The following is a 27,076-nucleotide window of genomic DNA, read 5'->3' on the forward strand; positions in this document are numbered from 1 at the left end:
ATTAAACATGCTTCACTGATTCGAGTATTTGGCGAGCACCGTTTTGTCCTACTAATTTTGGCGGTCCTTGAACTCACCTTAGTTTGTTTACATGTATAACTTTCTCCGACTTTCTAGGACGTGTTTTATGCCACTTCTTTTTCTGTCTCAATTTGTCCACCAAACTTTTAATGTTGTGCATGAATGCACAAAGGTGAGTTTTGTTGATGTTATTGACTTGTGTGGAGTGCTAATCAGACATATTTGGTCACTGCATAACTGCAAGCTAATCGATGCTAACATGCTATTTCGGCTAGATATATGTACATATTGCATCATTATGCCTCATTTGTAGCTATATTTGAGGTCATTTAGTTTCCTTTAAGTCATCTTAATTCAATTTATATCTCATGACACACTATCTGTATGTAATATGGCTTTTAATTTTTTGCGGCTCCAGACAGATTTGTTTTTGTATTTTTGGTCCAATATGGCTCTTTCAACATTTTGGGTTGACGACCCCTGGACTAGACTGTGACTTTGCTAGACCCCTCCCCCATTGGGCCTCGTTAAGACTAGACTGTGACTTTGCTAGACCCCTCCCTCATTGGCCCTTGGTAAGACTAGACTGTGACTTTGCTAGACCCCTCCCCCATTGGCCCCCGGTAAGACTAGACTGTGACTTTGCTAGACCCCTCCCTCATTGGCCCTCGTTAAGACTAGACTGTGACTTTGCTAGACCCCTCCCCCATTGGCCCTCGTTAAGACTAGACTGTGACTTTGCTAGACCCCTCCCCCATTGGCCCCAGGTAAGACTAGACTGTGACTTTGCTAGACCCCTCCCCCATTGGCCCCCCGGTAAGACTAGACTGTGACTTTGCTAGACCCCTCCCCCATTGGCCCCAGGTAAGACTAGACTGTGACTTTGCTAGACCCCTCCCCCATTGGCCCCCGGTAAGACTAGACTGTGACTTTGCTAGACCCCTCCCTCATTGGCCCTCGTTAAGACTAGACTGTGACTTTGCTAGACCCCTCCCCCATTGGGCCTCGTTAAGACTAGACTGTGACTTTGCTAGACCCCTCCCCCATTGGCCCTTGGTAAGACTAGACTGTGACTTTGCTAGACCCCTCCCCCATTGGCCCCCCGTTAAGACTAGACTGTGACTTTGCTAGACCCCTCCCCCATTGGCCCCCGGTAAGACTAGACTGTGACTTTGCTAGACCCCTCCCCCATTGGCCCCCCGTTAAGACTAGACTGTGACTTTGCTAGACCCCTCCCCCATTGGGCCTCGGTAAGACTAGACTGTGACTTTGCTAGACCCCTCCCCCATTGGCCCCCGGTAAGACTAGACTGTGACTTTGCTAGACCCCTCCCCCATTGGCCCCTGGTAAGACACAGACTTGTGATGTGTTTATGTACCCCGTACAAAATAGGAACCGTATTCTCTATATTTCCTTTTTTTTCTCAAAACTCGACAGTGCGCCTTATAACCTAATGTACGGAATAATTATGGTTTTGCGTACCGACCTCGAAGCCATTTTATTTGGTACATGGTGTAATGATAAGTGTGACCAGTAGATGGCAGTCACACATAAGAGATACGTGTAGACTGCCAATATGATGGCAGTCACACATAAGAGATACGTGTAGACCGGGGTCCCCAAACTACGGCCCGCGGGCCGAATCCGGCCCCCCAGCATCCAAAATGCGGCCCACGGGAAGTCCCAAGAAAAAAAAAAGTTTTTTATTTTTGTATTTATTTTTTTCAATTATTATTATTATTATTATTTTTTTTTATTTTATTTTATTTTATTTTTTTTTTTTTTTGGTGTCCTGTCCAGCTTCTCAGGCAAATCATATAGTAGATGTAGATGCCCATGTCGGCTGTTCACATTGACTTTACAAAAGAGAAGTGTAGGATACTTCTCTTGTTGCCTTATTTGTATTTGACTTTATTAAATGTATTTATATTATCATTTAGTGCAGCCGGGCCGGAGCAGGAGGGGATAGAAAGAGAAAAAAAAAAAAGACAGAGGGGGAAATTGTGGGGACAAGAGGGGGATTAGACAGAGAGACAAAAACAACAACAGCAAACAACAACAACAACAACAATAGAGCAACATCAGCAAATATGACATGTACAAATATGATGGTAAAAGTAATAGCAAATAAGCAGTTAGCGAAAAATAAAAAATAATACAGAAATGACAATGAGCATTATTACACTACAAATGGATCAATACAAATACCAATAGAAATAGCGCTATTGATAATGAACAATACCAATAATTTACCTTTATTATCAACAATACAGTTGTTTAAATGCAACAATACATATACGTATTATTATTTTTTTAATCTTTTCTTTCTAATCCATTTTCTTTCTTTTGTTTTTCTTCTGTATTATGATGATAGTATATATCTGTATCATGAATCAATTTAAGTGGGCCCCGACTTAAACAAGTGTAAAAACTTATTGGGGTGTTACCATTTAGTGGTCAATTGTACGGAATATGTACTGTACTGTGCAACCTACTAATAAAACACTCAATCAATCAATCAATCAATTTATAAAAATGTATACATCTAAATATATATATATATATATATATATATATATATATATATATATATATATATATATATATATGTATATATATATATATATATATATGTGTGTGTGTATGTGTATACATATATATTAGTGGCCTTACTGGGCCCCCCTCATCATGGGCCCCTAGAATCCGTCTCCTTTACCCCCCCTTTTCGGCGCCCCTGTATATATATATATGTGTGTGTGGGTGTATATATATATATATATATATATATATTTGTAGATATATATACGTGTGTATATATATGTGTGTGTGTGTGTATATGTGTGTATATATATATATCTATGTATATATATACATATATATATATATATATATATATGTAAAAATGTGTGTATATATATGTGTGTATATATATGTATATATATATACATATATATATATATACATATATATATATACACATATATATACATATACATATATATATATATATATACATATATAAACGTGTGAACTCGTTGGGAGTTTCCTCCTCTCCCAGGTCGCTAGCTTCAATCTGAACCTTGGTATTTACCGTGATGACGGACTGGCAGTGTGTCGCGCCTCGCCAAGGAGCAGCGAGAATACCAAGAAGCGCATATGCCAAATTTTCAAAGAGAACGGCCTACGGATCACGATTGAAGCCAACAAGCAAACCGTCAACTTCCTTGACGTCACTTTCAACCTGAGAAATAACAGCTACCAACCATTCACGAAACCCAACACAACACTCCAATACGTGCACCATGACAGCAACCACCCACCCACCACCACGAAAAGAATACCTACCGGAATCAATAAAAGGCTATCGATGCTGTCATCTAGCAAAGCTGAATTTGACCAAGCAACCCCCCCGTACCAAAAAGCCCTTGATGAAAGCGGATACAATTTCACCCTCACCTATGAACCCACACCAGGAAACCAACCAAAAAAGAACAGAAAACGAAACAACATCATCTGGTACAACCCCCCATACAGCAAAAACGTCTCAACTAACATTGGCCACAAATTCCTCACTCTGATTGACAAACACTTCCCCAAAGACAACACCCTAAGAAAAGTATTCAACAAGAACAACATTAAATTGAGCTACAGCTGCATGAACAATATACGACAAATCATCTCAAACCACAACAAAACAATTGCAAATGAGCCGTCAGCCCCCAGACAGAGCGACTCCAAAGGCTGTAACTGTCGAAAGAAACCTGATTGCCCTCTCAACGGGGGGTGCTTACAAACATCAGTTGTCTACCAATCTAAGGTAACACGCAAGGACATTAACACATCCGACACATATGTAGGATTAACCGAGGGAGAATTCAAAACCAGATGGAACAATCACAAGGCTTCTTTCAGGAACCAAAACCTGCGGAATACCACAGAACTCAGCAAACACATTTGGGACCTCAAAGACAATAATGTTGAATATTCAATAACATGGCAAATTCTTGCATCCAGCACACCTTACAATAGTGGTAATAAAAGATGCAACCTATGCTTGAAAGAGAAACTGTTTATTATTTACCGTCCAGACCTGTCATCCCTCAACAAGCGCAGCGAAATTGTAACAGCATGCCGCCACAGACGGAAACACCTCCTAGGTAACACATGAGCCAATCACCACACCCCTACACCAGCCTGTACCCACCCACTCTGTGCCCTATATAAACCATGGTATGTGAATGCTCCCATTAAAATCTCCTGATGATTGAGGGTACCCCCCCCTCATGAAACAGGCCTGTAGAGATGAAATAGTCTTGTGATTTTTTTTCCCACACATACATATATATATATATATATATATATATATATATATATATATATATATATATATATATATATATATATATATATATATATATATATATATTTACATATATATATGTGTGTGTGTGTGTGTGTGTGTGAAGATGAGGTAGATCACCTTTACTTGGTCAGCTGAAAAGTATCTGGCCTGCAGTAAAGGTGTGTCCACCTCTGCTTTGGAATATATAAACAAGGAAACCCGAGATGACCATGAATTAATTTAAGTGGACCCCGACTTAAACAAGTTGAAAAAGGTATTGGGGTGTTACCATTTAGTGGTCAATTGTACAGAATATGTACAGTACTGTGCAATCTAATAATAAAAGTTTCAATCAAATTTCCAAAAAGATAGTGTATATTCAGGTCTCAGGTACTATAGGACCGTTTAATAGTGACCACATCTACCATCTAGTGGTCAGAAAAATATCACACCCTTTTCAAACCTTAACGTCCATAGTGGACTTGTCTGCCATTATTTGTGGCTTTTGCACATTTAACTAGTTTCCCTTCATTATTTCAGCATCTGTTTCCGGTCATTCTGCAGATTCTTTATTCTACGGCTTCGACTGCGCACATCTGGTCGCTCACTCCCCAGATGTGGAGAGGAGAAGAAAAGAGGGGAGGAGAAGAGGGCGTGGAAGAAGAGACACAAAGGAAGTTGAAGAAAATAACAGGACATCTGTGACTTTTTACGGCACTTTTCCAAGAGTGAGAGTCAGTGAAGGACAGCGAGGGACGGAGAGAGAGAGAGACATTTTGGCAGGAGGTCAGTCAGTGTTTGTCCAGTGCAGGTCACAGCATGGCGCTCTTCCCGCTCTGCAAGACACCAACAGGTCAGTACAACCTGAGCCGCCGCTGTCTTCTCTGTGCGTGCAGGAACCCACAAACAATGGCGCTGACAACGTGCCAGTGAGTGACATTACAAGTCTTGTTAAACATTTGAAATACTGCACATCTGCCTTCACTTCATGATGCTGTCACGTTCCTACTCGGGACACAAATAGATCAAACCCACATCTGCTTTGGACCGTGCACTGCAGTCTTCCTGCACAAGAAAGTCAGAGTACGAGTAGACACTGAAGCACTAACGTAGACACTGAAGCACTAACGTAGAGTAGACACTGAAGCACTAACGTAGAGTAGACACGGAAGCACTAACGTAGAGTACCGTATTTTCCGCACCATAAGGCGCCCTGGGTTATAAGCCGCGCCTTCAATGAACGGCATATTTTAAAACTTTGTCCACCTATAAGCCGCCCCGTGTTATAAGCCGCATCTAACTGCGCTAAAAGAATGTCAAAAAAACAGTCGGATAGGTCAGTCAAACTTTAATAATATATTAAAAACCAGCGTGATGTGGGCGCGCATGGAGTCGTATATCAACATGGACGGAGCTGCGTGAAAAAAGCCACCCGGCCTCTTCGCGTAAACTTCCCTTAACCACTCGCTCATCTTTTCTTCATCCATCCATCCCTTCGAGTTAGCTTTTATGATGACGCCGGCTGGAAAGGTCTCTTTTGGCAAGGTCTTCCTTTTGAATATCACCATGGGTGGAAGTTTCTGGCCATTAGCATGGCAAGCTAGAACCACAGTGAAGGACGACTTCTCATTCCCTGTGGTGCGAATATTCACCGTACGTGCTCCCGTTGTATCCACAGTGCGGTTCACAGGAATATCAAAAGTCAGTGGAACCTCGTCCATGTTGATAATGTTCTCTGGCCGGATCTTTTTTTCAGCTATCTTGTTTTTACAATATGCACGGAAAGTAGCCAGCTTTTCTTGAAAGTCTTTAGGCAGTTGCTGTGAAATAGTAGTCCGTGTGCGGATGGAGAGATTGCGTCTTTTCATGAACCGGATCCCTGTCGCTTAGTAGGAGCCATTTTGTGGTCTTTACAGATGTAAACACACAAAGGAAATGAAACGTAATATCCGCGCGCTTCTTCTTCTTCTATGCGGGCGGGTGGTTGCTTACAGTAGAAGAAGAAGCGCTTCCTGTTCTATGGGGGCGGGTGCTTACCTTGGCGGTTGCTTGCGTAGAAGAAGAAGCACTTCCTCTTCTACGGGGAAAAAAGATGGCGGCTGTTTACCGTAGTTGCGAGACCGAAACTTTATGAAAATGAATCTTAATATTAATCCATATATAAAGCGCACCGGGTTATAAGCCGCACTGTCAGCGTTTGAGAAAATTTGTGGTTTTTAGGTGCGCCTTATAGTGCGGAAAATACGGTAGACACTGAAGCACTAACGTAGAGTAGACACTGAAGCACTAACGTAGAGTAGACACTGAAGCACTAACGTAGAGTAGACACTGAAGCACTAACGTAGAGTAGACACTGAAGCACTAACGTAGACACTGAAGCACTAACGTAGAGTAGACACTGAAGCACTAACGTAGAGTAGACACTGAAGCACTAACGTAGAGTAGACACTGAAGCACTAACGTAGACACTGAAGAACTAACGTAGAGTAGACACTGAAGCACTAACGTAGAGTAGACACTGAAGCACTAACGTAGACACTGAAGAACTAACGTAGAGTAGACACTGAAGCACTAACGTAGAGTAGACACTGAAGCACTAACGTAGACACTGAAGAACTAACGTAGAGTAGACACTGAAGCACTAACGTAGACACTGAAGAACTAACGTAGAGTAGACACTGAAGCACTAACGTAGAGTAGACACTGAAGCACTAACGTAGACACTGAAGAACTAACGTAGAGTAGACACTGAAGCACTAACGTAGAGTAGACACTGAAGCACTAACGTAGACACTGAAGCACTAACGTAGAGTAGACACTGAAGCACTAACGTAGAGTAGACACTGAAGCACTAACGTAGAGTAGACACTGAAGCACTAACGTAGACACTGAAGCACTAAAGTAGAGTAGACACTGAAGCACTAACGTAGACACTGAAGCACTAACGTAGAGTAGACACTGAAGCACTAACGTAGAGTAGACACTGAAGCACTAACGTAGACACTGAAGCACTAACATAGAGTAGACACTGAAGCACTAACGTAGACACTGAAGCACTAACGTAGAGTAGACACTGAAGCACTAACGTAGAGTAGACACTGAAGCACTAACGTAGGGTAGACACTGAAGCACTAACGTAGAGTAGACACTGAAGCACTAACGTAGAGTAGACACTGAAGCACTAACGTAGACACTGAAGCACTAACGTAGACACTGAAGCACTAACGTAGAGTAGACACTGAAGCACTAACGTAGAGTAGACACTGAAGCACTAACATAGACACTGAAGCACTAACGTAGAGTAGACACTGAAGCACTAACGTAGAGTAGACACTGAAGCACTAACGTAGACACTGAAGCACTAACGTAGAGTAGACACTGAAGCACTAACGTAGAGTAGACACTGAAGCACTAACGTAGACACTGAAGCACTAAAGTAGAGTAGACACTGAAGCACTAACGTAGACACTGAAGCACTAACGTAGAGTAGACACTGAAGCACTAAAGTAGAGTAGACACTGAAGCACTAACGCATGTGCTGTGACGCTTAAATCATTTCATGCAGCGCGACACATTTCCCAGGAGACAAATATCTGGAGACGCACATTCTTCTCATTCCACTGAAGACCAAAGTTAAATAACATCCCAGCATGCATCACTGCTGAAACCTCCGAGTGTAACCTTTCTTGTGTTTTCTCCTCCGTGCAGGAGCGCTCAGAATGTCCAGGATACATCTACTCCTCTACTTCCTGCTGCTGTCTCTTGTCATATGTAAGTGTGCACTGGCAGGTCATTCATTGTGCACATTTATCACCAAATACCCGATTTTTCGGAGTATACAGGTAAAAGCCAGTAAATTAGAATATTTTGAAAAACTTGATTTATTTCAGTAATTGCATTCAAAAGGTGTAACTTGTACATTATATTTATTCATTGCACACAGACTGATGCATTCAAATGTTTATTTCATTTAATTTTGATGATTTGAAGTGGCAACAAATGAAAATCCAAAATTCCGTGTGTCACAAAATTAGAATATTACTTAAGGCTAATACAAAAAAGGGATTTTTAGAAATGTTGGCCAACTGAAAAGTATGAAAATGAAAAATATGAGCATGTACAATACTCAATACTTGGTTGGAGCTCCTTTTGCCTCAATTACTGCGTTAATGCGGCGTGGCATGGAGTCGATGAGTTTCTGGCACTGCTCAGGTGTTATGAGAGCCCAGGTTGCTCTGATAGTGGCCTTCAACTCTTCTGCGTTTTTGGCTCTGGCATTCTGCATCTTCCTTTTCACAATACCCCACAGATTTTCTATGGGGCTAAGGTCAGGGGAGTTGGCGGGCCAATTTAGAACAGAAATACCATGGTCCGTAAACCAGGCACGGGTAGATTTTGCGCTGTGTGCAGGCGCCAAGTCCTGTTGGAACTTGAAATCTCCATCTCCATAGAGCAGGTCAGCAGCAGGAAGCATGAAGTGCTCTAAAACTTGCTGGTAGACGGCTGCGTTGACCCTGGATCTCAGGAAACAGAGTGGACCGACACCAGCAGATGACATGGCACCCCAAACCATCACTGATGGTGGAAACTTTACACTAGACTTCAGGCAACGTGGATCCTGTGCCTCTCCTGTCTTCCTCCAGACTCTGGGACCTCGATTTCCAAAGGAAATCCAAATTTGCATGGTTGGGTGATGGTTTGGGGTGCCATGTCATCTGCTGGTGTCGGTCCACTCTGTTTCCTGAGATCCAGGGTCAACGCAGCCGTCTACCAGCAAGTTTTAGAGCACTTCATGCTTCCTGCTGCTGACCTGCTCTATGGAGATGGAGATTTCAAGTTCCAACAGGACTTGGCGCCTGCACACAGCGCAAAATCTGCCCGTGCCTGGTTTACGGACCATGGTATTTCTGTTCTAAATTGGCCCGCCAACTCCCCTGACCTTAGCCCCATAGAAAATCTGTGGGGTATTGTGAAAAGGAAGATGCAGAATGCCAGACCCAAAAACGCAGAAGAGTTGAAGGCCACTATCAGAGCAACCTGGGCTCTCATAACACCTGAGCAGTGCCAGAAACTCATGGACTCCATGCCACGCCGCATTAACGCAGTAATTGAGGCAAAAGGAGCTCCAACCAAGTATTGAGTATTGTACATGCTCATATTTTTCATTTTCATACTTTTCAGTTGGCCAACATTTCTAAAAATCCCTTTTTTGTATTAGCCTTAAGTAATATTCTAATTTTGTGACACACGGAATTTTGGATTTTCATTTGTTGCCACTTCAAATTATCAAAATTAAATGAAATAAACATTTGAATGCATCAGTCTGTGTGCAATGAATAAATATAATGTACAAGTTACACCTTTTGAATGCAATTACTGAAATAAATCAAGTTTTTCAAAATATTCTAATTTACTGGCTTTTACCTGTAAGTCGCTCCGGAGTATAAGTCGCACCGGCCGAAAATGCATAATAAAGAAGGAAAAAAACATATATAAGTCGCACTGGAGTATAAGTTGCATTTTTGGGGGAAATGTATTTGATAAAAGCCAACAGCAAGAATAGACATTTGAAAGGCAATTTAAAATAAATGAAGAATAGTGAACAACAGGCTGAATAAGTGTACGTTATATGAGGCATAAATAACCAACTGGTATGTTAACGTAACATATTATGGTAAGAGTCATTCAAATAACTATAACATATAGAACATGCTATACAATCTGTCACTCCTAATCGCTAAATCCCATGAAATCTTATACGTCTAGTCTCTTACGTGAATGAGATCAATAATATTATTTGATATTTTACGCTAATGTGTTCATCATTTCACACATAAGTCGCTCCTGAGTATAAGTCGCACCCCCGGCCAAACTATGAAAAAAACTACGACTTATAGTCCGAAAAATACGGTATATGCAATATGTACATACAGCTAGCCTAAAAAGCTTGTTTGCATTTATTAGCTTGCAGTCATGCACTGACCAAACATGCCTGATTAGCACTCCAACAAGTCAATAACATCAACAAAACACACTTTTTTTTGTATTCACACACAGTATAAAACATTTGGTAGACAAAATGAGACAAAGAAGGAGTGGAAGATTTCACATGTAAACAAACTGTTGTGTCACACTCCACACTATGGTGAGTTCAAGAACCGCCGAAATTACCGTATTTTTCGGAGTATAAGTCGCTCCGGAGTATAAGTCGCACCGGCCGAAAATGCATAATAAAGAAGGAAAAAAACATGTATAAGTCGCACTGGAGTATAAGTCGCATTTTTGGGGGAAATGTATTTGATAAAAGCCAACAGCAAGAATAGACATTTGAAAGGCAATTTAAAATAAATGAAGAATAGTGAACAACAGGCTGAATAAGTGTACGTTATATGAGGCATAAATAACCAACTGGTATGTTAACGTAACATATTATGGTAAGAGTCATTCAAATAACTATAACATATAGAACATGCTATACAATCTGTCACTCCTAATCGCTAAATCCCATGAAATCTTATACGTCTAGTCCCTTACGTGAATGAGATCAATAATAGTATTTGATATTTTACGCTAATGTGTTCATCATTTCACACATAAGTCGCTCCTGAGTATAAGTCGCACCCCCGGCCAAACTATGAAAAAAACTGCCACTTATAGTCCGAAAAATACGGTACTTTGTTTTAGCAATCAAGAATATTTCAGTTGTTTTTATCCTTCTTTGTGGGGACATTGTTGATTGTCATGTCATGTTTGGATGTACATTGTGGACGCCGTCTTTGCTCCACAGTAAGTCTTTGCTGTCGTCCAGCATTCTGTTTTTTGTAGACTTTGTAGCCAGTTCAGTTTTAGTTTGGTTCTGCATAGCCTTCCCTAAGCTTCAATGCCTTTTCTTAGGGGCACTCACCTTGTCATGATCTGTGGTCTAGATCTGTTTTGTTTAGTTATGTTCTGTTAGTTTTGGACTCCTTTTAGTTCCTGTTCCTCCACTTATAGTCCGAAAAATACGGTACTCCACGCTCCGTCCAAAATGTGACTTCAAATGGAGGTAAAAACGCTACAAAAGCTGTGCAGATTCAAGTTAAAGTAGCCGTAGAATGGAAAAACAAGTTGACTTTATACCAGGCCTGCATGGGCAATTATATTGACTTGGGGGGAAAAATGTGTCTGGGGGTTGGTATATCTATTTTTAGGAACACTAATACAAAACCTCCAATAAAGTCTGATTGAATGCTAAAAACATTATGAGCGACCACCTTAATACCTCTAAAGCAGTGGTTCTTAACCTTGTTGGAGGTACCGAACCCCATCAGTTTCATATGCACATTCACCCAACCCTTCTTTAGTGAAAAATAAAATGTTTTTTTTTTTCTAATTCAAGACAAAGTTATATGTTTTTGGGAACATTTTAGTATGGGGAACATATTCTAAGTAACAAAGACTTCATTTAGAGTTATTTGGTTAGGGTTAGAGGGTTAGGGCCAGGGTTAGAGGGTTAGGGTTATAATAAGGCCATGCCAAATAAGGCATTAATAAGTACTTAATAATGACTAGTTAAGAGCCAATATGTTACTAATTTGCATGTTAATAAGCAACTAATTAATGGTGAATATGTTCCCCATACTAAAGTGTTACCATGTTTTTTTACTGGTGCACAAAATGAAGCGTGCATGAACATCACCTTGTTCAAACAACAAAACCTACACACTCACAACAAATGACACACCTGCAAACCAGTGTGACTTCTGCTGTTGCCATATCCATAATAGTTTTTATTTACACGATGAGTCGGGTGTGTCTCGACCTCCGCCGAACCCCTGAGCCTGACTCACAGAACCCCTCGGGTTCCATCAAACCCAGGTTAAGAACCACTGCTCTAAAGGCTTAGTGGCCACATGCGTGGACAGCAACTTTTAGCTCTTATTTCCAAAATTGTGTACACTACTGAATTGGGGTCTTATGGCCACTCATGTGGACACTTATACTGCCATCTGGTGGTGTCAGAAGAGTATAACATACAATGGAATTTGGAAAAAAAAAAGTGTAAAAAAATAAGAATTAGCATGTCACTAAACATGAAGTACACGTTTGTGTACTTATGGACTAAGTACATCATCTCAAAAGATGATTCTTAGTTTTTATTCTAATTAGGGTCCAATAAGCCCAAATAGCAAAGAGAAATTTAAAAAAAAAAGCATGTAAACAAACAGCTTGGGCCTTAAGAAGTTAAAAAAAAACGGAATGGAATTTTAAATTTTTTACTGAATGAGACACCCAGAATGTATATGAAAATAAAATAATTAAATATTTAAAATAAAATAAAAATAATAATAATAATAAATTTTTAAAAAAAAGAATAAAAGAATGTGGGATTTACAATATTAACTATGAATGATAAAACAGTGAATATTGACAACATATGAACGTAACACCCCCTCTCCATCCACATATTTTACAATCAAGCCAAACACAACAAAAATGCAACAAACACAGCAAAATATGAACATGAAGGGTAAAAAAAAACCCACCAACAATCTGATACATGCAATATATCACTAAGCTTTACAACTTTGTTGTGAAAATCTCCTTCCACGTCTGTCCCTGACACCCACATTTCACACTCTGGAAACACTCTGTGGAAACACTCCCCACCCACACTGCTTGGTGCCTCGTCTGACCTGCTGTCACTTACGTTACCATAGTAACTCATTACATGACCATAGTAACTAATTACATGACCATAGTAACTCATTACATGACCGTAGTAACTCATTAGATGAGTATAGTAACTAATTACATGACCATAGTAAGTAATTAGATGAGCATAGTAACTCATTACATGACCATAGTAACTAATTACATTACCATAGTAACTCATTAGATGACCATAGTAACTAATTAGATGTCCATAGTAACTAATTAGATGAGCATAGTAACTAATTGACCATAGTAACTAATTAGATGAGCATAGTAACTCATGACGTTGATTTGACCTTGAAATGTGGTCATTTTCCAAACAATTACAACACAAATACAACGTTGAAACAACATGCTTATTGACGTTTATTCAATGTCAGGTTGTGACGTTGATTTGACTGTTGAAATTTGGTCATTTTCCAACCAACAACGTTGATCCAAGATTAGACACCAACATTGTCTCAATTTACAAATACAATTATTTTGCAGCGTTGTTTCAAAGTCTCCGGGTTGGGGAGGAGATCTTGCCCCAAGTGGAGGAGTTCAAGTACCTCGGAGTCTTGTTCACGAGTGGGGGAAGAGTGGATCGTGAGATCGACAGGCGGATCGGTGCGGCGTCTTCAGTAATGCGGACGCTGTATCGATCCGTTGTGGTGAAGAAGGAGCTGAGCCGGAAGGCAAAGCTCTCAATTTACCGGTCGATCTACGTTCCCATCCTCACCTATGGTCATGAGCTTTGGGTTATGACCGAAAGGACAAGATCACGGGTACAAGCGGCCGAAATGAGTTTCCTCCGCCGGGTGGCGGGGCTCTCCCTTAGAGATAGGGTGAGAAGCTCTGTCATCCGGGGGGAGCTCAAAGTAAAGCCACTGCTCCTCCACATCGAGAGGAGCCAGATGAGGTGGTTCGAGCATCTGGTCAGGATGCCACCCGAGCGCCTCCCTAGGGAGGTGTTTAGGGCACGTCCGACCGGTAGGAGGCCACGGGGAAGACCCAGGACACGTTGGGAAGACTATGTCTCCCAGCTGGCCTGGGAACGCCTCGGGATCCCCCGGGAGGAGCTGGACGAAGTGGCTGGGGAGAGGGAAGTCTGGGCTTCCCTGCTTAGGCTGCTGTCCCCGCGACCCGACCTCGGATAAGCGGAAGACGATGGATGGATGGATGGATGGATGGATGGATGGATGGATGTTTCAAAGTCAGTTTTAAAGGACACGTACGTGTAATCAACGTCTAATCAATGCCTGCTCAGAAAAGGAATGAATAAACCCTATAAAGGGTTGAGGATGTTCATGAGTTGTTTTGTTTCTCCAGACTTCCTCCATGGCCGTAAGGCCGGTGCCAACATGAGGTCTCCTCATCCTTACTTTCGCTCCATGGAAGCCGCCGTGGGAAGAGAAAAGACGGCCATGGTCGACGCGGCGTCACCGCAAGCCCCTCTGCAAACGCTTTGGGGTGCTCCTTTAGTCTGGGGCGACACCCGCACCTCGGTCAAGCGAAGAACTGAATTTGCAGAAGGAGAAGTCCGGATAGGCCTGCTGACCCTGGTGGTGGGAAAGTATTCCCAGTTCGTGAGACGTTTCGTGTCCTCGGCAGAGGACTACTTCCTCCCCAGTCAGAAGGTCACCTACTACATCCTGACAGAAAAACCTCACACCTTTGACCCTCCTATGAAGTTGGGGCCCGGGCGGCAGCTGAAGGTGGTTCCTGTGGCAGAGTTCCCAGGCTGGGACAGGTTGGTGTATCGCCGCATGACCCTTTTGGCCGACACCATCAAAGACCAAATTGGCAAGAACGTTGAGTACATTTTCTGCGCTGACGTTGACCAGGAGTTTGTGGCTCCGGTCGGGGAGGAAATCCTGGGTGACCTGGTGGCCACCTTGCACCCGGAACTCTACGGCAAGTCGCGGAAGGAGCTTCCTTATGAAAGCTACTGGGGGTCGTCCGCTTACGTGGAGGACGACGAAGGTGACTACTACTACACCTCGGAGTTGTACGGCGGACTGGTTCCGCAGGTGTACAGACTGGTCCGGAGTTGTTCCATGCTCATACAGAAGGACCACGCCAGCGGCGTGATGGCGCGCGGCCGCGAAGAGAGCTATTTGAACCGATACCTGGTGGCTCACCGACCGAGCTGCGTGCTCTCGCCCGAGTACAGCTGGTGGGACTCGGGCCGGGCTGTGGACGTGCCTGTGAAGAGGCTGCTCTCCCTGGGAAGGCAATGTGAGGCTTTTGATGCTGAGAAGAGAGAAAAGCACCGATGTTGAAGTCATGGAGCTTAATATCTTCTTCTCATGTGGGAGAATAGTAAGTACGCCTCCGCTACTTTGCTGCATCAGACTCTGCTGGGCAGGAAGGAAATGAGCAACTTGGAGTTGACAAGATGAACAAAGATTATAACCATTTCAGTCATACCTCAATAAAAACACAGTGATAAGATGGTTCAGTTCTTTGGTTTTGTTGGAAATGAATATTAGCAAACCTTAGTAGTGTTGCGTTTTGGACCAGTTGTTCCTCCCAGGGAATTCAAGTCACAATTCGCTCCCAAGCTCTTTACGACACTTAAAGCTGAGTTGAAAAACCACCAGAGACAGAATAGGTATTTTGTTGGATATTTACAAAGCTTTTCCAATATACATTTTGAGACCAGTCTAACCATAGAACATTCTATTGCGCCTCCCAAAATGGTCTGTCTTCCCGATCCCACCACCCTCTCTCTCGTCCCATCTCTGTAGACAAAACAAATGCTAGTCAAAACACATTCTAAAGAACTCAAGGTTAACACACACAGTATACTTGCAGACAGAGCAGCAAGAGAAGAAATGGAAAACACGAGCTGTTTTCAAATATGACTATGAAATAAAAGAAGTACAACTTAAATCATCTAGGATTGTATGGTATACCGGTACTAGTATGGTACCACGATACTAATGAATTATATTCGGTACTATACCACCTATGAAACGTACCGGTCCCCTAACCCCCCCAAAGCTCACCGCCGTCACAATGTAAACAAATGCCATGGGTGGATCTACACCTGACATCCACTGTAATGATACCAAGTACAGGAGTGTATCTAGTCGATACTACTATGAATACATCAATATTTTTTGGCATCACAACATCTTTTTTTGTTTTTTTTAAATTCATATTATGTTTATAAAGTCAGTAAATATGTCCCTGGACACATGAGGACTTTGAATATGACCAATGTATGATCCTGTAACTACTTTGTATCGGATCCATACCTAAATTGTGAGCATGAAGGTATGACGTGAGCTCAGACAGACTAGAGCTGTCCTATCTAGTCTTTTAGCAGTAACTATTGAAGCCAGCCCGAACGGACGAGAACTATCCTATCTAGTCTTTGGAACATGAACTTATAAAGCCAGCTCCGACACTCTAGAGTTGCCATATCTAGTTTTTGAGCATGAAGGTATGAAGCCAGCTCGGACAGACTGGAGCTGTCCTATCTCGACTTTGGAGCATGAACTGAGGAAGCCTCCATCCATCCATCCATCTTCTTCCGCTTATCCGAGGTCGGGTCGCGGGGGCAGCAGCCTAAGCAGGGAAGCCCAGACTTCCCTCTCCCCAGCCACTTCGTCCAGCTCCTCCCGGGGGATCCCGAGGCGTTCCCAGGCCAGCCGGGAGACATAGTCTTCCCAACGTGTCCTGGGTCTTCCCCGTGGTCTCCTACCGGTCGGACGTGCCCTAAACACCTCCCGAGGGAGGCGATCGGGTGGCATCCTGACCAGATGCCCGAACCACCTCATCTGGCTCCTCTCCATGTGGAGGAGCAGCGGCTTTACTTTGAGCTCCCCCCGGATGACAGAGCTTCTCACCCTATCTCTAAGGGAGAGCCCCGCCACCCGGCGGAGGAAACTCATTTGGGCCGCTTGTACCCGTGATCTTGTCCTTTCGGTCATAACCCAAAGCTCATGACCATAGGTGAGGATGGGAACGTAGATCGACCGGTAAATTGAGAGCTTTGCCTTCCGGCTCAGCTCCTTCTTCACCACAACGGATCGATACAGCGTCCGCATTACTGAAGACGCCGCACCGATCCGCCTGTCGATCTCACCATCCACTCTTCCCTCACTCGTGAACAAGACTCCGAGGTACTTGAACTCCTCCACTTGGGGCAGGGTCTCCTCCCCAACCCGAAGATGGCATTCCACCCTTTTCCGGGCGAGAACCATGGACTCGGACTTGGAGGTGCTGATTCTCATCCCAGTCGCTTCACACTCGGCTGCGAACCGATCCAGCGAGAGCTGGAGATCCTGGCCAGATGAAGCCATCAGGACCACATCATCTGCAAAAAGCAGAGACCTAATCCTGCAGCCACCAAACCAGATCCCCTCAACGCCTTGACTGTGCCTAGAAATTCTGTCCATAAAAGTTATGAACAGAATGGGTGACAAAGGGCAGCCTTGGCGGAGTCCAACCCTCACTGGAAACGTGTCCGACTTACTGCCGGCAATGCGGACCAAGCTCTGACACTGATCATACAGGGAGCGGACCGCCAAAATCAGACAGTCCGATACCCCATACTCTCTGAGCACTCCTCACAGGACTTCCCGAGGGACACGGTCGAATGCCTTCTCCAAGTCCACAAAGCACATGTAGACTGGTTGGGCAAACTCCCATGCACCCTCTAGGACCCTGCCCAGAGTATAGAGCTGGTCTACAGTTCCACGACCAGGACGAAAACCACACTGTTCCTCCTGAATCCGAGGTTCGACTATCCGGCGTAGCCTCCTCTCCAGTACACCTGAATAGACCTTACCGGGAAGGCTGAGAAGTGTGATCCCACGATAGTTAGAACACACCCTCCGGTTCCCCTTCTTAAAGAGAGGAACCACCACCCCGGTCTGCCAATCCAGAGGTACCGCCCCCGATGTCCACGCGATGCTGCAGAGTCTTGTCAACCAAGACAGCCCCACAGCATCCAGAGCCTTAAGGAACTCTGGGCGGATCTCATCCACCCCCGGGGCCTTGCCACCGAGGAGCTTTTTAACTACCTCGGCAACCTCAGCCCCAGAAATAGAAGAGCCCACCACAGATTCCCCAGGCACTGCTTCCTCATAGGAAGACGTGTTGGTGGGATTGAGGAGGTCTTCGAAGTATTCCCTCCACCGATCCACAACATCCGCAGTCGAGGTCAGCAGAACACCAGCCTCACCATACACGGTGTTGATAGTGCACTGCTTCCCCTTCCTGAGGCGGCGGATGGTGGTCCAGAATCGCTTCGAAGCCGTCCGGAAGTCGTTTTCCATGGCTTCCCCGAACTCCTCCCATGTCCGAGTTTTTGCCTCCGCAACCGCTGAAGCCGCACACCGCTTGGCCTGTCGGTACCTTTCCGCTGCCTCAGGAGTCCTATGAGCCAAAAGAACCCGATAGGACTCCTTCTTCAGCTTGACGGCATCCCTCACCGCCGGTGTCCACCAATGGGTTCTAGGATTACCGCCACGACAGGCACGAGGAAGCCTACCGTTTACATTTGTAGTCTGTTTTTAAATAGTTTTTTGGAGTTTTTTTCAGTCTTTGTGGTCGCTCCATTGCCAGCTCCTTGGTCAAGTCAGGTGACAGATTCACTCTACTTTTCCCACACGATTGATTGATTGATTGCAACTTTTATTAGTAGATTGCACAGTGAAGTACATATTCCGTACAATTGACCACTAAATGGTAACACCCCAATAAGTTGTTCAACTTGTTTAAGTTAATCAATTCATGGTAAAGCTCTGAACAGAATCACACATTTGTGTTCTCTTCCTTCAATTCTCTGTACTTTTGTATCCGTTAGTCAATAAACGAAGAACCCTGCAAGTGGCTGTCAGTTCTAGAGTTGGTGTGTCTATGTGCACTAACTGTCTGTCCTTGTCCAAGCAAAGAGGAGAAAACAAGGATGACTCCATTAATGTCCTGGTGGCTTAGTGGTCAGCAGAGATAAGAGTCAACAATGTCAGCGCACACTTTCCCCTCACTAGACAATCATTAACTGGAAGCACTGCTGGTTCAAGGTCTGGAAATAATAGCGAGTGTGGAGGCCAAGCAACAAGATGCTGATGAATAATAGTCCTGCTGGTGAAACTTCAATGTTTGTGTCCACTTAGAAGGGAAGTTAAACGTCTGTCCATGACTACTATCAATCTGCTCTTCTTCCTCACACACACACACACACACATGCATACACACTCCCACATCCATAATGGGAGGGTTTGAAGCCAGCAGATGGCTTCTTCTCACTGCCAAGAGAATGTGTCCTCAGGGCCAGATCGCCACGTGGAGTGAACTTGGAGGTGAACTTCAGATGACTGGAAGAAGCTGAGTCTCATTTTTCACACTCACTAAAGTGCAACTGCACGATTTCTTTGGAATGTTTGCATCATCATTCACAATCTTTATGAGAGACAAGAACACATTTTGCATTCTAATCTGTAATAATGGGTTTGTTCATCCATTCTGCCTGAAAATGCATCCAAAAACCGCCAACAATACTGAAAGAATGAATGAATGAAATAAGTTTATTTGGGTCATATAATCAACCATCAAGCATTCTGTGTGAGCAGTTTAACAATACAGATTAGACATATTTAACAGCACAGATTAGACATATTTAACAATCATACACACTTACACACAAAAAGAAAAGAAAAAGAATGAGCAAAAAAGGAATACAAACTTTTTAGCTCACCCTCTGTATATTCAGACTCAAAAATATACGGTTCTGGATCATCATTTGTGTTTTCTCTCACACCATCTGCCATGATCTTATACTGTTGTTGTTGTTGTTGTTGTTATTGTTGTTGTTGAAGGGAAAAACGAACGTAGTAATACTTCTGAGAAATGACCGTATGCTTACAATGAGCAACATACATAATTATCACGTGCTATTTTGAATGTTACTACATGAGATACTTTCGGCATGTGAGCACCTTTTGAGAAAAAAAGAGGAAAAATGGAAAAAAATAAGAGGAACATTTGTGACGGCACAAAGTGCTGCCACGCAAGCCACCACAGAAAATCAAGACTACTTTTCCTGCAATTGGGTGAACTTGGACACCATAATGGAAGATATCAAATGTTGCTGTTGTTTGGTCATTTGGATAAATAATGAATAATCAATCCCAGGTGATTACTGAAATTAGCTGAAGAAAAGACCTGACTATTTGAACAACAATGCAACTTTACTGTCATCTAGGAATGTGTTACTAGAATGATTGTCATTTATTTGCACAAAACTTGGCAAGAGTTTTATCTAAAGTTCTTTCAGGCTACATTTTGGAGAGAAATTTGCCAGCGAGCACACCTGTTGGAGTCTCCTCGCTCATGATTGCACTGTTGGATGCATGCACCTGATCAGTACAGACCTGGGCAAACTAAGGCCCGAGGGCCACATGGGGTCCGTTAAGCTTTTCAATCTTGTCCCTGACAGTTTGGTTAAGTTGTAGTTTTTCCTCTGTGTTTGTTTTATTTCCTGTCAGCACTCTTATTTTGGTTCAGTTTCCTGTTTGTCTCTCTGAGTGCTTTCCCCTCAGCTGTGGCTGATTGGCACCTGGCCACACCTGCTGTCAATCAGCCAGCTGCTATTTAGACCTGCCCTGCCCTCCAGTCACTGCTGGATTATTGTCAGGAATACTTGTAGTTCCTACCTGTTACCTGTATCTGTTCCTGGATGCCGTGGACTGCTTTCTGGCTTTTTGTTCCTAGTTCCTGTTTGCTACATCCTGTTTCCCGTTTTCCAGTTTGCCGTTCCTGGTTTGTGTCTTTTCTTTATTTTTACTTTTGGACATTGAATAATGTTTTCCCGCTCAATGCCTATCGTCATCTCTGCATCTTAGGGTTCGTCACCAACACAATGTGACACGGACATTCACAAATCATTTTTTTTAGATGTTTAAGATGTAAAGTGTAGCTGCCATTATGATGTGCACTCATCTTTTATAATCACCCTAAGTCTTCTACTATACTAAGTAGAAATGTCGGCCGATAAATGCTTTAAAATGTAATATCGGAAATTATCGGTAACGTTTTTTTTATCGGTATCGGTTTTTGTTTTGTTTTTTGTTTTATTAAATCAACATAAAAAACACAAGATACACTTACAATTAGTGCACCAACCCCAAAAAACCTCCCTCCCCCATTCACACTCATTCACACAAAGGGTTGTTTCTTTCTGTTATTAATATTCTGGTAGGTTCCTACATTATATATCAATATATATCAATACAGTCTGCAAGGGATACAGTCCGTAAGCACACATGATTGTGCGTGCTGCTGCTCCACTAATAGTACTAACCCTTTAACACTTCATTTTACTCATTTTCATTCATTACTAGTTTATATGTAACTGTTTTTATATTGTTTTACTTTCTTTTTTTTTTATTCAAGAAAATGTTTTTAATTTATTTATCTTATTTTATTAATTTAAAAAAAAAAAGGACCTTATCTTCACCATACCTGGTTGTCCAAATTAGGCATAATAATGTGTTAATTCCACCACTGTATATATCGGTATCAGTTGATATCGGTATCGGTAATTAAAGAGTTGGACAATATCGGAATATCGGATATCGGCAAAAAGCCATTATTGGACATCTTTAATACTAAGTCTTTACATGCTTGGAATCTGTATCATATACTAGTTACTATGCTCATCTAATTAGTTACTATGCTCATCTAATTAGTTACTATGCTCATCTAATTAGTTACTGTGGTCATCTAATTAGTGAGTGTCAGGGACAGACGTGGAAAGAGATTTTCACAACAAAGTTGTAAAGTTTAGTGATATATCACATATATCAGATTGTAGGTGGGGTTTCTTTACCCTTCATGTTCATATTTCGCTGTGTTTGTTGCATTTTTGTTGCGTTTCGCTCGATTGTAAAATATGTGGATGGAGAGGGGGTGTGACGTTCATATGTTGTCAATATTCAGTGTTTTATCCCTTATAGTCATACTTGCCAACCTTGAGACCTCCAATTTCGGGAGGTGGGTGCGGGGGGGGGCGTGGTTGGGGGCGTGGTTAAGAGGGGAGGAGTATATTTACAGCTAGAATTCACCAAGTCAAGTATTTCATATATATATATATATATATATATATATATATATATATATATATATATATATATCCCCGCGACCCCGAAGGGAATAAGCGGTAGTAAATGGATGGATGGATATATATATATATATATATATATATATATATATATATATATATATATATATATATATATATATATATATATATAAGAAATAATTTACTTTCAGTGAATTCTAGCTATATATACCGTATTTTCCGCACCATAAGGCGCCCTGGGTTATAAGCCGCGCCTTCAATGAACGGCATATTTCAAAACTTTGTCCACCTATAAGCCGCCCCGTGTTGTAAGCCGCATCTAACTGCGCTAAAGGAATGTCAAAAAAACAATCAGATAGGTCAGTCAAACTTTAATAATATATTAAAAACCAGCGTGATGTGGGCGCGCATGGAGTCGTATATCAACATGGACGGAGCTGCGTGAAAAAAGCCACCCGGCCTCTTCGCGTAAACTTCCCTTAACCACACGCTCATCTTTTCTTCATCCATCCATCCCTTCGAGTTAGCTTTTATGATGACGCCGGCTGGAAAGGTCTCTTTTGGCAAGGTCTTCCTTTTGAATATCACCATGGGTGGAAGTTTCTGGCCATTAGCATGGCAAGCTAGAACCACAGTGAAGGATGACTTCTCATTCCCTGTGGTGCGAATATTCACCGTACGTGCTCCCGTTGTATCCACAGTGCGGTTCACAGGAATATCAAAAGTCAGTGGAACCTCGTCCATGTTGATAATGTTCTCTGGCCGGATCTTTTTTTCAGCTATCTTGTTTTTACAATATGCACGGAAAGTAGCCAGCTTTTCTTGAAAGTCTTTAGGCAGTTGCTGTGAAATAGTAGTCCGTGTGCGGATGGAGAGATTGCGTCTTTTCATGAACCGGAAACCTGTCGCTCAGTAGGAGCCATTTTGTGGTCTTTACAGATGTAAACACACAAAGGAAATGAAACGTAATATCCGCGCGCTTCTTCTTCTTCTACGCGGGCGGGTGGTTGCTTACAGTAGAAGAAGAAGCGCTTCCTGTTCTATGGGGGCGGGTGCTTACCTTGGCGGTTGCTTGCGTAGAAGAAGAAGCACTTCCTCTTCTACGGGGAAAAAAGATGGCGGCTGTTTACCGTAGTTGCGAGACCGAAACTTTATGAAAATGAAGCTTAATATTAATCCATATATAAAGCGCACTGGGTTATAAGGCACACTGTCAGCTTTTGAGAAAATTAGTGGTTTTTAGGTGCGCCTTATAGTGCGGAGAATACGGTATATATATATATAAATAAAAGAAATACTTGAATTTCAGTGTTCATTTATTTACACATATACACACACATAACACTCATCTACTCATTGTTGAGTTAAGGGTTGAATTGTCCATCCTTGTTCTATTCTCTGTCACTATCTTTCTAACCATGTTGAACACCCTCTCTGATGATGCATTGCTGTGTGGCACGCACAAAAGTGCTTTCATCAAATGCACTAGATGGCATTATTGTCCTGTTTAAGAGTGTCACAACATTGCTGTTTACGGCAGACGGACTGCTTTACGGTAGACGTTCTTTATATTGTGGGAAAGCGGACTCAGGTCCGCATGGAGCTGGAGGGGGCGTGGCCTCCAGCTCCGCCTGAATTTCGGGAGATTTTCGGGAGAAAATTTGTCCCGGGAGGTTTTCGGGAGAGGCACTGAATTTCGGGAGTCTCCCGGAAAATCCGGGAGGGTTGGCAAGTATGCTTATAGTTAATATTGTAACATTCTTTATTTTCATTTATATTCTGGGTGTCTAGTCCAGTAAAAACATTTAAAATTCCATTCTGTTTTCTAAGGTGGTCTGTCATAACGTTTTTAGAATTCAATCAGACAATATTGTGAGGTTTTGTATTAGTGTTCCTAAAGATAGATATACTGGCCCCCAGACACATCTTTTTCTCTAAATGTGTGGTATCATCCAAAACTAATGTAAAGTATCAAAGAAGAGAAGAATAAGTGATTATTACATTTTAACAGAAGTGTAGATAGAACATGTTAAAACAGAAAATAAGCAGATATTAACAGTAAATGAACAAGTAGATTAATGTTCTATTTTTACAGTTTGTCCTTTACAATTTTGACAAAATAAATAAATGACACAATATGTCAGCAGACTACTTAGTTTGTTTACTTACTACTAAAAGACAAGTTGTCTAGTATGTTCACTATTTTATTTAAGGACAACATTGCAATAAGAAACATATTATTAATGTACCCTAATTTTTGTTGTTCAAATAAAGTCAATAACGCCATTTTTTGTGGTCCCCTTTATTTAGAAAAGTATCGAAATACATTTTGAAAATATTGGTATGGAGACCACCCTACTACATACAGGTAAAAGCCAGTAAATTAGAATATTTTGAAAAACTTTATTTATTTCAGTAATTGCATTCAAAAGGTGTAACTTGTACATTATATTTATTCATTGCACACAGACTGATGCATTCAAATGTTTATTTCATTTAATTTTGATGATTTGAAGTGGCAACAAATGAAAATCCAAAATTCCGTGTGTCACAAAATTAGAATATTACTTAAGGTTAATACAAAAAAGGGATTTTTAGAAATGTTGGCCAACTGAAAAGTATGAAAATGAAAAATATGAGCATGTACAATACTCAATACTTGGTTGGAGCTCCTTTTGCCTCAATTACTGCGTTAATGCGGCGTGGCATGGAGTCGATGAGTTTCTGGCACTGCTCAGGTGTTATGAGAGCCCAGGTTGCTCTGATAGTGGCCTTCAACTCTTCTGCGTTTTTGGGTCTGGCATTCTGCATCTTCCTTTTCACAATACCCCACAGATTTTCTATGGGGCTAAGGTCAGGGGAGTTGGCGGGCCAATTTAGAACAGAAATACCATGGTCCGTAAACCAGGCACGGGTAGATTTTGCGCTGTGTGCAGGCGCCAAGTCCTGTTGGAACTTGAAATCTCCATCTCCATAGAGCAGGTCAGCAGCAGGAAGCATGAAGTGCTCTAAAACTTGCTGGTAGACGGCTGCGTTGACCCTGGATCTCAGGAAACAGAGTGGACCGACACCAGCAGATGACATGGCACCCCAAACCATCACTGATGGTGGAAACTTTACACTAGACTTCAGGCAACGTGGATCCTGTGCCTCTCCTGTCTTCCTCCAGACTCTGGGACCTCGATTTCCAAAGGAAATGCAAAATTTGCATGGTTGGGTGATGGTTTGGGGTGCCATGTCATCTGCTGGTGTCGGTCCACTCTGTTTCCTGAGATCCAGGGTCAACGCAGCCGTCTACCAGCAAGTTTTAGAGCACTTCATGCTTCCTGCTGCTGACCTGCTCTATGGAGATGGAGATTTCAAGTTCCAACAGGACTTGGCGCCTGCACACAGCGCAAAATCTACCCGTGCCTGGTTTACGGACCATGGTATTTCTGTTCTAAATTGGCCCGCCAACTCCCCTGACCTTAGCCCCATAGAAAATCTGTGGGGTATTGTGAAAAGGAAGATGCAGAATGCCAGACCCAAAAACGCAGAAGAGTTGAAGGCCACTATCAGAGCAACCTGGGCTCTCATAACACCTGAGCAGTGCCAGAAACTCATCGACTCCATGCCACGCCGCATTAACGCAGTAATTGAGGCAAAAGGAGCTCCAACCAAGTATTGAGTATTGTACATGCTCATATTTTTCATTTTCATACTTTTCAGTTGGCCAACATTTCTAAAAATCCCTTTTTTGTATTAGCCTTAAGTAATATTCTAATTTTGTGACACACGGAATTTTGGATTTTCATTTGTTGCCACTTCAAATCATCAAAATTAAATGAAATAAACATTTGAATGCATCAGTCTGTGTGCAATGAATAAATATAATGTACAAGTTACACCTTTTGAATGCAATTACTGAAATAAATCAAGTTTTTCAAAATATTCTAATTTACTGGCTTTTACCTGTATATTGATAAAGACAGATGCTGCATTGAGGGTGGTAAATATTGATAAGCAACTCATAAGTACACTAGCCAAGTGGAAGCCTAAAAGAACATTGCAATAGTAGTCATCTTGATATTGTGCAACAATGTGCTCTCTCATATGTGTACACACATCTCAAAGCTAGTAGTTATTTATCTGCCAAACGGTGTGTTTTTGTCTTCAGCTTTGGACTACCTGTCTGCTATTTATTAGGACAACACATTTTGGGCAGAGGAAGATTCCAGACGTGCTGCCAAATAATTTATAGCGTGAGTGCGTGCTTTACAGACTATGGCCCGGGGGCCAAGTGCGGCCCACGAGACTTCACCAGTTTCATAAGGAATCTAACCCGCGGGCTGCCTCCAATTTATTTGAAATATCTGACTTATTGTGTCCTTATCTGGTGGCCATTGTGAGTCATTCAGATGAATCAGTTCAGTTTATATGGTACATTTAAAACAAGCCTTGTTGGCCAACAGGGAGTCACATTTACATTGTAACACAGAAGGATGAATACAATACAATAGTCAAATATACCGTACAAGAAGTGCAAAATGTATCACCTAAAAATATTAAAATGTATTAAATAAATGAATGACTATGACTTGTCCCCAGCACAACATTTTTATATTTGACCCAATCCAAACAACCTTTCCCTTACATGGCGTGAATAAATTAGCAGAAAAAGTCAACACAACCTGCTCACTGAACTTATGCAAAAATATCCAATTACAACACACGATTCAAAATGACACCCATTTGAATCCCCTGCAATGCACGATGGGAAAAAAAGCAAAACACTCTCTCCACATCAGTGTTTGGTGCATTTTAGCTGCTTGGTATTTCTGAATGATTACAAAACTTAAAGGAGGCCGTCACGGAAGTAAACAAGGTAAGAGTCGAACTTTCACATACTCGTAATATCCACTTATGTAAATTATTAACTATATACCCATTATATTGATATC

At 42.1% G+C, this 27,076-nt stretch overlaps 2 protein-coding genes and 1 long non-coding RNA gene across 3 annotated transcripts in view; 2 read left to right on the plus strand and 1 right to left on the minus strand.

Annotated features, from left to right (window-relative positions):
• nudt2 (nudix (nucleoside diphosphate linked moiety X)-type motif 2) overlaps nt 1-27,076 on the plus strand; it is a 298,883-nt gene that overhangs the window by 22,742 nt on the left and 249,065 nt on the right. The window lies entirely within an intron of this gene.
• The window catches only part of LOC133578087 (uncharacterized), a 48,190-nt gene that overhangs the window by 2,420 nt on the left and 18,694 nt on the right, over nt 1-27,076 (minus strand). The window lies entirely within an intron of this gene.
• Nucleotides 5,033-15,481, plus strand: LOC133578082 (globoside alpha-1,3-N-acetylgalactosaminyltransferase 1-like). The gene is made up of 3 exons (XM_061932245.2): nt 5,033-5,216; nt 8,072-8,134; nt 14,369-15,481. The coding sequence occupies exons 1-3, from the start codon at nt 5,183-5,185 to the stop codon at nt 15,319-15,321; spliced, it is 1,050 nt and encodes a 349-aa protein (XP_061788229.2). The 5' UTR covers nt 5,033-5,182; the 3' UTR covers nt 15,322-15,481.

This window comes from Nerophis lumbriciformis, linkage group LG38, assembly GCF_033978685.3.
Source record: "Nerophis lumbriciformis linkage group LG38, RoL_Nlum_v2.1, whole genome shotgun sequence".
In the NCBI taxonomy this organism is placed as follows: Eukaryota; Metazoa; Chordata; class Actinopteri; order Syngnathiformes; family Syngnathidae; genus Nerophis; species Nerophis lumbriciformis.

Coding starts and splice junctions, on each gene's coding strand:
- LOC133578082 (XM_061932245.2), top strand. CDS start 5,183: ATGGCGCTCTTCCCGCTCTGCAAGACACCAACAG. Junction 5,217..8,071: donor GCTCTGCAAGACACCAACAG/GTCAGTACAACC, acceptor TCCTCCGTGCAG/GAGCGCTCAGAATGTCCAGG. Junction 8,135..14,368: donor GCTGCTGTCTCTTGTCATAT/GTAAGTGTGCAC, acceptor TTGTTTCTCCAG/ACTTCCTCCATGGCCGTAAG.